A 14,650-nucleotide genomic window follows, 5' to 3' on the forward strand; every position below is an offset into this window, starting at 1 on the left:
CCTTTGACTTTCTAAATGGTCAAAGTTTACATACTTCTCAGCTTCCTAATTTCCTTTTTCAGACCCTTGTCTAAATAATCTGATCTCCAGAGATTTCACTTCTCTGCTTTTCCTGCCCACCTTAATGATGTTTCCTAAGCCTGGTTTTAGACTCCTTTGGGCTATGCTTACTAAAGCCACTGGAGGCTGGCATGACCCTTGGCTGCCTTGAGTGTACATGTGTTCTGCAACTGAAACCCCAGATACCAGTGTTGCAACCTCACAGCCTAAAAGCATTTTGGTAATCTTGGTAGGCCTTAACTTCAACTATGCTGGACTTGACATAAAAGTGATAAATGCAATATTGTTTTAGAGGGGTATTGGGGAGGGGGGTAAGTACAATGGAGAAATTAGAAATTGAAATGTTTTCACTCACCTCTAGTGAGGTGTTCAGCTAAACCCTTGTATTTGTAGTTTCTGTGAAATACATTGAAACAAATCTGCCACACTGGAATTTTGTACTTAATTTTTGCTAGTAGTATGCTACCTTAAAAAAAAAAGTACTTTCCTCCAGTTTTCATTTATGATTCTTCTCGTCTGAGCATTCTTGGCAGTTTCATTTCATTAGATGTTTTGAAAATCCCTTTAAGTTGCTGCTGTGTGTTGAGGCAGGGAAAGGAGGGAATGTGATCTATTCCAGATTATTGGCTTAAAAACTTCCTGTTTTGTTAATGATACTCTCCTTTTTCTTCACATTGATACCTCGTGGCTTTTCTTGAACCTCACTAGATTTGGAGACTGATTTTAATGGTAGACTTAATAGCTTATTATTTTCACTTTCTTGCTATATACCTATATATTGTAGACCCAATCCATGTTCTATAAGCACTTTTATTTCCAGAGTCTTTTTCTTTGGCCATTTCTCCCAGATTTCCTCCATATTAACCCTTTGGGGTTTTATGTGTATGTATGTGTGTTTTGTTTTGTCATTTTCTAGGCTACCATCCAGATGATATACTTAAGGGGCTATAACGAGATATAACACGTATCTTGTGGAGTCTGGAGGGTCAGATAGAAATTTTATAAACTTAGTTGAGATCAAAGTGAAATACTATAATTGGATTACTTTTCTTCATGAAATTTAGTGTGCTCTTCAAATATAGTTTTTACTTTATTCTCTAGGCTTCCCAGATTTGGGTGTAATTATTTTACTTGGATAGTTTTCAAGAAATAAGTCCAGAAGAAAAATAAGTTCTCTGCTCAACAAGCTGCATAAGTAGAATGGTACTTACCAACAGTAGAAACACATATCCTCTGCTGGACTTTTTTTTTTCCCCATCGTGGATTTCTTCAAATACCTGAGGAGTGACTATTTCCTCAAGGTCTCTCACCTTCAGGCATATGCATTCTGGTAATGGAAACTTTAAAAAATGTAATCAGCTGTTAAAGTATATTCTTTGAGGCTTTCTATCTTTACTTTGGCATTTAATTTAACTGACATCAAATTGGCCTCAGCTCATCAACCTTCTCAGATGCCTGTCATCCCCAGACTTTGAAGCCCCTTCATAGCACTGGCTTTCATTCCTTTGTATTTTTTCCTCTGCTGCCCTTAAGGATGATATGCTCACATTGACTCACGGGGTTATAACATCAGAAGTAATTTATCCCTCACCCCATCTCCTCTGTTGCCATTTCTGTTTTACAGGTTTTGCATTTAGTGGATGGAAATGGTGCACCTAGTCCACTTCAGGTCTATCCATAGAGATCACTGACTCATTAAGGCTGTTTGGGATCTGTTTCCTACCCAGAACAGGGGAGGTGGCTAGAAATAATCTCGTTCTGTTTTTAAATTATATTATTACTTTGCTCATCTTCAAAACACTTTTAAAAACCAAATAAGCTGCTCAGTACTAAAGTCAGTACTTTGCCATCTTGTAGTGAGGTCACGAGCTCTGGAGAAAATGGGGGCCATGTTCATGGTCAAACAAAAACTCCTGTCTCAGATGAGAGAAATACTAAGGCTGGAGTCTTCTGTCTCAGGTGTAATAAGTATTATTTTCTTGTCTTTTTCTAGACTTGACAAACTATACCTCATGGTTCATTGTGTTTTTGGCTTTTTAAAAAATGAGTTGTCTTTTTATTTTTAAATTACATGTTTCTCTTTTACCATGACCATTCTATGAGTATGAATATTGTTGGAAAGCAGTCTTGAATTGTCCCATCTTTTGTGCCATAGCTATTTCTGTAAAGAGCATTTGACTTTTTAACGTCTTTTTCTGCAGAGCTTCATAGTGTGTTTACAAATTCATAGTTTATGAATTAAGGTACTGAGTGTTTATTCTTTCATAAAGCACATCTGCTCATTTTTTTAAAACTTGGTTCTCTTGGAGAATTAAAGAATTATGTAACTTGGGGGCTTCCCTGGTGGCGCAGTGGTTAAGAATCCACCTGCCAATGCAGGGGACACGGGTTCTGTCCCTGGTCCGGGAAGATCCCACATGCTGCGGAGCAACTAAGCCCGAGCACCGCAACTACTGAGCCTGAGCTCTAGAGCCCGCAGGCCACAGCTACTGAAACCCACGTGCCTAGAGCACGTGCTCTGCAACAAGAGAAGCCATCGCAATGAGAAGCCCGCGCACCACAACGAAGAGTAGCCCCTGCTCACCACAGCTAGAGAAAGCCCGTGCGCAGCAACAAGGACCCAACGCAGCCAAAAATAAAATAAATAAATAAATAAATAAATAAATTTATTTTAAAAAAAGAATTATGTAACTTGAATATGTATACACAAAGGGATATAAAGATGGGAAATAATATTTATCAAACATTTAGTAAGAGATGAGAAAGTCCAATGTGATGGATAAGCATATGGGCTTTAACATCATATGAACTTGTGTTCAATTAATGTCCCCGACACTACTTATTTGATCTTGAACAAGTCATCTACCTGCTTTAACCCTCAGTTTTCTCATCTGTAAAATGAAGATAGTAAATAATATTACCTACTTTATAGGATTGTTATAAGGATAATTGAGATAAGTCACGTAAAATACTTAACATAGTGCCTGACACAGACAGAGCTGCTCAAAAAGTTGTTTGCTGTTACTATTATAATTTTACCTTCATTCTCTTATTTAGTTCCAGTAAGGATATTAGCTTCAGTTTCACAGGTGAGGAAACTGAGATTACAGGAGGTTTCACCACTTGATAGAGACCTCTATCTGCCTTACCCCAAAGTCTGTCCTCTTTTTGTTTTACTTTTTGTGCTACTTCACCCTTTCTGAACGGTGTTTATGTGTAATAACTCTTATGGTCCTCTCAAACTCTCTACTACATGAAGGACAGGTGTCATTATCTTTATTTTTCAGGTGAAGCAACAGGTACCAGGAGTGTCTTGTGCAAGGCCATTAATCTTTTTTCCTTCACAAAATGAGAATCTCTTTTCCATTAAATAATCCAATATACGTGTGACAACGATGCAAAATGTGATTCTGGACTGGGATTGATTGATCAATGGATCAGTCTATCTATCTGTTGCTATAAAGGACATTAGTGAGTTCATTACTGAAATTTGAATAACTTCTGTAGATCAGATAATAGTACTGTATCAGTGTTAATTTCCTGATTTTGATAATTGTGCTGTGGTTATATAAGAAAATATTCTTGTTTTCAAGAAATTAGGGAGTAAGGGAACATTATGTCTGCAAATTATTTTCAAATAGTTCAGGAAAAAAACTATGTATACATATATAGGGGGAGAATGATAGAAACTTGAGAAAATGTTTTATCATTTGTGAAATCTGGGTGGAAAGATATAAGGGAGTTTTTTGTATTATTTTGGCAGCTTTTCTGTAAGTCTAAAACTATTTCAAAATGAAGAGTTATGAAAATAAAAGTAATACGTGCTTGTTATAAAAAATTAAAGCAGTATGACAATGTGTAAGTATAACATAAAAGAGCTTAGTCCTCTTGCTCTGGAATGAGCCCTGTTAGATAATTTATAAGTATGGTTTCTGCTTTGATCCATATAAACAAACATATATATTTCTTTCTTAACAAAAATAGAATTCTGTTTTACACAAAAGTTTCTTGGTTTTTCTCCTTATTTAATCTTGTGTCCATTTCTTTACATAGAAATTTATTTATAATTTTTTAGCAACAACACAGCAGTGCATGTAGAATTCACTCTGTTCTCTGCAGTCTCCTGACTCCCATTCCTGTGCTCTTTCAACAGTGTCCTGCAGCCTGTTAGTTCCCTGTTCCTCAGGTTTCTTTCCTATAAAATGATAATAACTGCCTTTCTTATGTCATAGTTGTAAGGATAAAATGAGATAATATGAAAGCTTTTGGAAGAGTTACACAAGTGCGATATAAACATAAGGTATGATTAGGTAGATGATTATTACTGTTAAAGATATGAAGCATAATACTTGATTCGTTTATAAAATGAATTTCTAATGTTTGTACAATGTTAACACAATTTTTTAGGGCCTGTGGGTTGTCTTCTTTCTCCTGATGTCTTCTTTACCTCTTTTAATCCCAAACCCCATAGAGTCCGCACTATTAACAGTGTTTTTGAAGCAGAAATTCTAAAACTTTAAACTTTCCAGTTGCATTAGGTTACACTACTTGTTCCTGATATCTTAATAGTCATATAGTACTTTAGAAAAATACTATACAACACAATTCTTAAAAGCTTTTTTAGTGATTTTCATTCTAGGGTTTTTTTCTTTTTAAATTGGACATATTTCACACTGTTAGATTTGTCATTCCAGTGGCTGTGTATGTATATAAGTATGAGAGTGTGTGTGTGTGTGTGTGTGTGTGTGTGTGTGTGTGTGTGTGAGTGATTGACTCTAGAATGGTTTTCTTTGCAGTCTGCAGGAGGCCCAGAATAGAAAAGAAAAGTACAGAACAGCTTAGGTCTTCTCACGCTGCTCCCCTTTTCTGGATTTTACACAAGGATGTGGTTGCAGAACGTGGCAGTGGTTCTAGTCTTGAGGCTCATGCACAACTTTCTGTAGACCACCGTTCCTCAAATTTTTTGTCTTGGGACCACTTTATACTCTTAAAAGTGATTGAGAATCCCAAAGAGCTTTGGTTTGTATGGGTTATATCTAAAAATTTTTACTGGATTAGAAATTAAGACAAAAATTTTAAATAATTACTAGTTCATATAAAAATAACAATAATAAATGCATGAGAAGAGTGGTGTGGTTTTACATTTTTGCAGGTTTCTTTAATGTTAGGCTCAATAGAAGATACTTTGAGGACCCCCACAGTAGTCAGAACCAGTGGCAGGTAGGCTAAATGGAGTGATAGTCTGGCATGAAGAGCAAGGCTGATAAGGTTTCTTTCTTCCTAGTGGAAAAATAGTGAGAACAGATTGGGAGCAGGTGCATGGTAATCCTTCAGGCAGAAGCTGTATTTGTTATCTTCGTTGGTGTTGCTTTGTTCAGTCACCCTTCTTAGTCACCTGTGCATCATCTTTCCCTCTACCTTCACTGTAAGTGTGTGCTTTGATAAAAGCCCTACTGTTGGTCCTAAACATTCTTATGCATGGCAGGTCATTCATTCAACAACTATTTGTTAAGTTTCTCTGGTGTGCAGGGTTCTGTGCTGGGCATTGAGAATAAAGCAGGGAACAAAATGGGCAGCTCCTTTGTTCTTCTTGTGGACTTTACATTTAAACAATTAGTTATACAAAATGTTATTTAATTATAATATTCTTGTGGTACAGGATGCTGTATGAACATATAATGGGGTAACAGTCTTTACTGTGGGGTCAGGGAGGCCTTTTTTGAAGAAATGATGTTCATGCTGCGTGCTGAAGGATAAGTAGTAATGGAAGTGCTTCATTTAGTTAAAGTTGTATTTAGGTTAGGCTCTTGTCTGTGACTCAGAAAGAAATGTAGAAAAATGGAAGAATTAACCCTGAACAGTTGGAATGTTCCCAGTTGAGGGATGGACAACTAACAGTTTGGAGATAAGTACTGACGATCTGAGTAGATCGTTGTCTTCTTTCTGAGAAATTGTGGAATTCAGTGGAAGTTCTATGACTATGAGAAGTTTATACAATAAACCAATACTTCTCAAATTTTAATGTATGCACAAAGGGTCTAGGGATCTGGTTAATACACAGCCTTAGATTAAATAGACCTGGGGTGGGCCCTGAAATACTGCTTTCCTGAAAAGCTCATACATGATGCTGATGCTGCTGGTCCATGGACCACACTTTGAGTAGCAAAACTGTAATTACATATAATAAGCCTTTGCAGGATACCAGCTGGACAAGAGGCTGGGCAAACATTCTGGAGGTGATGTCCAATAGGGAGAAGTATTCAATAACAGTAGAGACAAAGCACTTTGTTTCAAGAAGTATCATGCTACATACTGAAAGGTAAAAGGGATTCACAGTTGCTGTTACGGAGAGGACAGGAAAGCTGGGGATTGTGATAGGTGACTACTAGCACAGCCAGTGAAATGTTCCACAGACTCATTTCTGTGGCGAGGCCCAAGTGAACTAAATGGCCATTAGTCTGCCTAGGGAAAAGGTCAGGTACTGAGGATTGATGGCCACCCTGTGGTAATTATATGAGCTCCAGAAAATGATCTAAGTGACAAGCAGCTAGAGATACTAGAGAGAAGGTGCACTTTACATGGAAAAAGAAGAATGTTCAATACTACTTCTCATTAATCATAGGTGATTAATCCATAGATGGAGGGCATTGCTAAGTAGATTCAATTTTAAAAAATGGTTGTAAACGGCAAGGGTAGGAATAGAATGGGGAATTCTATTGGGAATGGAATGGGAAAAAAGAATCCCATAGTTAATATCCACTGTGAAAGAGTCCACCATTAAGCCTAATGTTTGCATATCTCTTCTGTATTTCACTGGCAGCCAGAGTAGAAGCTAATCAGACCATCAGAAGACATTATTGGTCTGCCCTTCTTTCAATATATTATTATGGAAAGTATCTTTTTGTTGCAATTATGCTTTAAATTTTTGTTCAAGATATTTTATAGTAATTAGTAAATTTATTTGGATCAGAGAATTAAAGTAACAGCAAGTTAGCCATAAGTCATATTATGAACTATATATATAAAAATATTTTATATTTAATCATATTTTTGTCATGGTTTAAAAGAAATATTTTGGAATGTTAAGGGTTTAAAACCCTGTCTAGGGACTTCACTGGTGGCACAGTGGTTAATAATCCGCCTGCCAACGCAGGGGACACGGATTCAAGCCCTGGTCCGGGAAGATCCCACGTGCTGCGGAGCAACTAAGCCTGTGAGCCACAACTGCTGAGCCCACGTGCCACAACTACTGAAGCCTGCAAGCCTAGAGCCCACGAGCCACAACTACTGAAGCCCGCATGCCACCAACTACTGAAGCCTGTGCGTCTAGAGCCCGTGCTCCACGACAAGAGAATCCACCACGATGATAAGCCCGCGCACTGCAATGAAGAGTAGCCCCCGCTCGCCGCAACTAGAGAAAGCCTGTGTGCAGCAACGAAGACCCAATGCAGCCAAAAATAAAAATAAATAAAATAAATAAATTTATTTAAAAAAAAACCCCTGTCTAAAATTTTCTCCCCCTTTAGAATGTCATCTCTTTGGATTTGGCAAAATCTTACGACCTTCAGAGTATGGAAGGAAAGGAATTAGTCAGGTTTTCTACACTGATGAGCAGTCATTTTAGTTTACTTGTCTTTTAACTTTTGTACATGTACCTATAGAAGGATGATAGGCATAATTTACTGATATAGAAGGCTCAGTGAATACTGAATCAGGCAACTGTCTTAAACTTTCTAAAACTCTATTAGATTGAAATGAATCTATAAAGTTTAAAACTATAGTCCTAGAGTAAAATCAACTGTTAATTAAGATTGCCTCTTGACTTTAGAGGCAGGCCCACCTAGAAGGGGAGCCTGAGGAAAGCTGAGGGTATAGCACATGTTTGTGAAAGATCAAGTTTCCTTAGATATCTGTACTTCCAAACTGTGACTCCATAAGAACTGGGTGTCCAGGAACATCAGAGGTATGAAAGCAGCTGTTTGAAAAGAAATTAAATATATAAAAAGGAACCCCCTTGAAGTTACAGAATTGAAAATGAGTAGTCACTGTAACAGAGATGATCGTTTTTGTAATGCCTTAGGTTTAAATGATTGAGTTATTAAAAAGTATTCAACAGGCTGCCATTCTTAGGATAATGCTTTCTAAACAGTGAAATGGTATGTTGCCAGCTAGACTAGGATCCTGCCATGCTTGGGAGCATTTGGGGCAGAGAGCAGCTGGTAGAACTCTGTCTTCTCCACTTGGGGAATAGCGACAACTAGACATGATGAGGCACCCACCATGTCTTATTCGGCTACATTCCAGACACAGCCCCATGGGAGAAGGATTCATCAGAGAAGTAAATACATTTCCATGCCATTTCTTAAATGCCTTAGGAATATGGATGAAAGGCTATTATTTCTTCTTTAAAACCTAGAAACAATTCTAGAAACAAGGAAAAAACCTTTCACTTTTAAAGCCATGCTTGGAAATCTAGTTTCAAACTAGATTTGTGCTACTGAATGCCTGCGTGGCTCAGTTGTTCTTTCTAACAAACTATGCCTTACTCTCCACTGGATCAGTGATGGATTTAATGAATGAGAATGAGAGCTCTGTCCTCACCTGGCTAACATGACTCTAATGAAATGAAACTAAAAGGTGGGACTTAAGATTCAAGCTTGTGGACTTCCCTGGTGGCGCACTGGTTAAGAATCTGCCTGCCAACGCAGGGGACGTGGGTTCGAGCCCTGATCCGGGAAGATCCCACATGGCCATGGAGCAACTAAGCCCGTGCGCCACAACTACTGAGCCTGTGCTCTAGAGCCTGCGAGCCACAACTACTGAGCCCGCGTGCCACAACTACTGAAGCCCACGCGCCTAGAGCCCATGCTTCGCAACAAGAGAAGCCACCGCAGTGAGAAGCCCGTGCACCGCAACAAAGAGTAGCCCCCGCTCGCTGCAGCTAGCGAAAGCCCGCGCGCATCAATGAAGATCAAATGCAGCCTCTAAATAAATAAAGAAATATATGGGAAAAAAAAAAAAAGATTCAAGCTTGTGTTGTGGTTTGCCTTGGGTTCCTTGATTCTACAGCAAACCTCTTAATCAAAACTTATTGTCGTGCCCAAAGAAGTTCTACCAAAAATTAGTATTAGAAATTGACCCTAGTTGCAAATTATGTATCATTATGATACTGTAACATTAAGGGTCATATGTGTCTGTTCTTGACATCTTTTACCTGTGTGGCTTTATAGGGCATAGAAAGAATCCTCAGTGCTGGATCCTGCTTTTGTTAATTTTACCCCCAAGAATGTAAGTCTTTTTGTACCTTATTTTAATATATTTCAAAATTATTTATTAAAAGTTTTGATTTTATTGTTCATGTTGTAAATTCAGACAGCTAATTTAATCAGCAATATTGGAATGTTTGTATTGCAAAACACCATGCAAGGCTGTTGCCCGAGTCAAAGTGAATTTTAGGTACTTCCCATCTGTATATCTTAGAAAACCTTTAAAAAAAAAACACCTAAATTTAACCTGCTCCAGAATTGACCAGATTAAAGACCTAGAATTAGGGGCTTATTAATAGATAGAGTCTGAAAGCTTCTGTTATCTATGATACAACTAATGAATTAGAAGAATGGGCTTTTAGATTATATGAAAAATATATTTTTTAATCCAGGTCCTTACCTTGCTTTGAGATATCACAGTGGTTAAATATGTGTTCTGACTGGCTTACCAGGGTGTGTTTCTGTTTAACGTAAGTCCAAAGGGAAGTGGGAGCACACATTAACATCTCAGCTAGAGCAAGGCTGGGATCTTTCAGGGTTTTTTTCTTTACTGTACATTTTGGTACCCTCACAGCCCTTAGAAGTGATTGGCATCTGCTCCCTAAGTTAATTTCTGTCTGTTTGGGAAGTCATTTGGTTTTTGTTTGGTTAATTCAGATGAATACTATAGAGAGAGGCAAGAGGAGAAATGGGGGGAAAAAGACAGAATTCTTCAAGCGTGTAGGGATGTGCATCAAGAATTTCAAAGACTCTTCAAACAGATGTTGAGGGGTGGGGAAACAGTAAATTTCAAGCCACTCAACCATGACATTTCTTCTAATGAAGAACAGCTTGAAAGCTCTAATTTTGAGAGTGTTGCGGTATTTTGAAGTCAGATACTTAGCACATTTAAAAATAGTGGTGAGATTTAAATGGGCCTTTTCCATCTTAAATGGAATTAAGCATTTTGGGTCATCATCTTATCTTGATAGTTGTGGGTCTCAGAATGAACACCAGAGCTTTTAAAATTCAGGTGGGCCACGGCAGCATCTCTTTTTGTCCTTTATCTCCATTGTTTTCATAGTATAGGAAGATATTTTTTGTCTCTTTTTAAATAAAGCAGTGAATTTTCTTTTTCTAGCTCTTCACAAATGACCTTGAATTCTTTTATATTTTGCAGTACGTTTTTATACCTGAAATTCCTGGTAGTGTGGGCACTTGTCCTCCTGGCAGATTTTGTCCTGGAGTTCAGATTTGAATACCTGTGGCCATTTTGGCTTTTCATCAGAAGCGTCTATGATTCCTTCAGATACCAGGGACTGGTATGTTTATTAATATATATTTTTCAAGTGTAAAAGATTTATTTACCCTTCTAAGAAAGTCTTCAATAACCGATAGTGAAACTGTTTAAAGTACATTTTATTAGCAATACTTAGGTGACTGTATTGAGTAACAGGGTCTGTGGACTGAAACTAGCCTTTAAGGCTATTTTGTCTAAACCCACTGATCAAATCATTATACTCCCCCCTCTACCATTCCAGTGAAAAGAAGGGGAGGGAGGGAGGATTTCAGGAGGAAGACAGAGTAGTGGATAAAGCAGTAATTGCCCAGTTCTACTCTGAAGTACCTCTGGAGCCACTATCACTGGCTTAGTGACTGGGTTCGAGTTAGAGCAGTGGTTCTCAAACTTTTTGGGCTCCACATCCTTTACACTCTTAACAACTATTGAGGACTCCAAAAAGCTTTCATTTATGTAGGTTACATCTATCTATTTTTACTATATTAGAAATTAAAACTGGAAAAAATTTTAATACTTATTTAATTTAAATAAAAATAAAAAATTTAAATTTTTATTTAAAATAAAATAAAATTTAAATTTAAAATAAAAATTGAATACTTAATTCACTTAAGGATAGCAATAATAAACCCGTTACATGTTAATACACATTACAGTTTAAAATGAAAAATAACTATTTTCCAAAACAAAAAAAATTAGAAGATTGACTACATTTTTGAAAATCTCTCTAATGTCTGGCTTAATAGAAGACAGCTGGATTTTCATATCTACTTGTGAACTCAGGTGATTACAATATCACGTATCGTGTAACTTCTAGAAGACACCACCCTACTCCTGAGTAAATGAGCATGAAAGAGGCAGATAATGCCTTAGTATTATTATGAAATTATTTACCTGGAAGACTGCCTGAAAGGATCTCAGAGATCCCCAGGGATCCCCAGATCATGTTTTGAGAACTACTGGATTAGAGCAAGGGCATAGGCCTGGGCTTGCTCCCTTGGTTGACCTGTAGTTCTGTTGTGTTCCAGAGCCACATCTTAAACCTGTACCTCTTCTACCCAGGCCTGGTGCTTTGGTCAGAGCAAATCCATGCCTTGAAAAGATGGTTTCGAGCTCATGTCCTGTTAGTAATAGATAATGATGTGTCCAGAGGAAGCTGCATTGTTAAAATTATGAACATCAGTGTAATTCTTGCCACAGTTGTGTTTCATCTGTGCTCCAACAGCCTATCCTTTAAGAATGAGTCTCTTTAGTAATATTTTGTGAGGAGAGAGGAGCCTTTTCTGTGTTAAAATTCTGTTTCTTTTAGGTAACCCACCTGTGGAGTCCAAGTAAACTCACTGTGAATCAACCTCAATTTGTTCTGGTCCAGTTCTTCATGATATGAGGCCATAAATAGGATTACTCTTTAATGCTAAATTAACGACTACTTTTTATATGGGTGATTTTAAATATTTAAAATTTCCTGTTGTAACTTGTTCTGTAGTTATTGCATAGCAGTTTCAGAGATTTTGTCCAACGTGCTTTTAATAATCTCTGTTTGAAATTAACATGTTCTAAGATATGTTTTTTATTTTGTTTTTCCCTTTAGGCCTTCTCAGTATTTTTTGTTTGTGTAGCATTCACGTCAAATATAATATGTCTGCTGTTCATCCCCATACAATGGCTTTTTTTTGCTGCTAGTACATATGTGTGGGTTCAGTACGTATGGCACACAGGTAAGTTTTAATGGTTTCTTAGATGGATAGAAATCTTAGTTTCAAACTTTTTTAATGTGGTGATTTCCTTGAATAAATTATTTAGAGCTGAGTTTAATGTGAACATTTTTTTTTAATCCTTCTTTTTTTAACATCTTTATTGGAGTATAATTGCTTTACAATGTTGTGTTAGTTTCTGCGGTATAACAAAGTGAATCAGCTATATGTATATGTATATCCCCATATCCCCTCCCTCTTGCATCTCCCTCCCACCCTCCCTATCCCACCCCTCTAGTTGGTCACAAAGCACCAAGCTCATCTCCCTGTGCTGTGCTGCTGCTTCCCACTTGCTATCTATTTTACATTTGGTAATGTATAAATGTGGACATTTTAAAGACCCCTTTTCATAATAGATTATAATATACCTTTAAAATATTTTTTTTTATTATTGAATCAAAGCTTTAAGCCTTTATGATTTGATATTTTGATTGTAGACATTTCAGTTACCAACTCTCATTATGCAGATATCCATTTTTTAAAAAAAGTTGCAGCAGTTTTTACTTAGGTGGACTTGAAGACAGCCATGTGCCAAATAGGAAGAATGTTCCTTCAGCTTCAGTATTGAAAGGAATGTCAGAAGTCATTTAGTTGATCCCTTATTTGGCATGAGTCCCCACAGCATCCCTGGCACATGGTGCTTTAATCTCTGATTGAAAATCTAGTGACAGGGAACTTACTACTGTTGTTTTGGGGCAACTGGAATAGAAAATTCTTCCTCCTACTGAGCCAGAATTTTCCTCCTTACACTTTTGACCCAGCATGTCTTGACTGTCTTGGGACTCACTGATCACTTAGAGGATATAAAGGGCTTTCCCCAAAAAACAGATAGGAATATACAGAAAAAAATTTTTTTTAATTTTAAAGGGCTTACAGACCATCCCTCTAGTCCAAACATTGGACCCCTGCATTAGAGCCACTCTGAATGAGTGTAATCTTCCATCCATGTTAACATTTCTTTAGAGCCTTAAAGACACTGTCATATCCTCTTGTCTTCTTTTCTGTAGACAAAGCATCTCCGATTTCATCAGCTTTTCCTTGTATGTTATTTTAAGCACTTGCACCATTCTGATCTCCCTAGTTCTTAGTGGCTCTCTAAACCAAAATGTACTATTTCAGGTATGTTCTGACTTGAGTGGAGCTACATAGCCACCTCCCTTCTTCTTAGAGGTATTCTTTTGCTATTACAAACTAAGATGAGCTGAGATGTTTTGATAACTCCAGTCCACTATGAAGCCTGCACATGGGACGCATGGGGATGTGATGATTGGCTCTCAGATCGTCACATTTCTCTGCAAAGCTGCATGAAACTTGATTCCTAGGCCCAGCTGCAACCTGTAGAATTTTGACCGCTGTTGGAGCACCAACTAATAAAAGCTCTCTGGAGCAACATTCATTTTCTTCTCTAAATGCTATAAGGATGATGTTGTCCCATGTTAGAAGACACAATTCAGCTCTGTTATTTAAAGTATCCACTTTGAGCATTGTTTTCTCCATCTTCAGCACTCTCTCATATCTGACTGAATTTATAAGCTAGCATGCTGGTTCCTTAGTCTGCTTTCCTCTAGTTAAAGTGATTTTCCTATATACCAGTTTTTACTTGTATTTCCTTGTCCTGGCCCTCAGTTTCGAGTGAGTTGCCCTTTATACTTGTCATTCTCTCTAGGTCTCAGCTTCTTCTCTGTCATGTGAGGGTAGAGTAATCTAGACAGTGTTTAAGGGAGCCTTTGAGCTCAGATAATCTCTGACTCTGATGAACTATAATGATTCCCTAAATTACTTTATTTTTTTTTTTTTTTATTTTATTTGTTTATTTATTTATGGCTGTGTTGGGTCTTCGTTTCTGTGCGAGGGCTTTCTCTAATTGCGGCAAGTGGGGGCCACTCTTCATCGCGGTGCGCGGGCCTCTCGCTATCGCGGCCTCTCTTGTTGCGGAGCACAGGCTCCAGACGCGCAGGCTCAGTAATTGTGGCTCACGGGCCTATTTGCTCCGCGGCATGTGGGATCTTCCCAGACCAAGGCTCGAACCCGTGTCCCCTGCATTGGCAGGCAGATTCTCAACCACTGCGCCACCAGGGAAGCCCCCTAAATTACTTTAATAATGTCTTAATAGTTGAGAAAAAACTACTCATATAACTATTAATAGAACCTATTGGAGTTCAGTGGGTGACCCACAGGGCAGCAATGAAGCTAATGTTATAAATGATATTGGCCTCTCTTTAGCTCTAGGCTCAGAAATGCATGTTGGAATACCTAAGTTATGAAGTATGTTTTAATTTGGAATGATTAGTGAA

At 37.8% G+C, this 14,650-nt stretch overlaps 1 protein-coding gene across 1 annotated transcript in view; it reads left to right on the forward strand.

Moving 5' to 3' along the window:
• MACO1 (macoilin 1) overlaps positions 1 to 14,650 on the forward strand; it is a 56,449-nt gene that overhangs the window by 4,482 nt on the left and 37,317 nt on the right. The window contains exons 2-3 of the mRNA XM_068539190.1: positions 10,486 to 10,627; positions 12,194 to 12,320. Coding sequence (XP_068395291.1) covers positions 10,486 to 10,627; positions 12,194 to 12,320 — 269 coding nt within the window. The remainder of the gene's footprint in view (positions 1 to 10,485; positions 10,628 to 12,193; positions 12,321 to 14,650) is intronic.

This window comes from Eschrichtius robustus, chromosome 3 (genome assembly GCF_028021215.1).
Source record: "Eschrichtius robustus isolate mEscRob2 chromosome 3, mEscRob2.pri, whole genome shotgun sequence".
NCBI lineage: Eukaryota > Metazoa > Chordata > Mammalia > Artiodactyla > Eschrichtiidae > Eschrichtius > Eschrichtius robustus.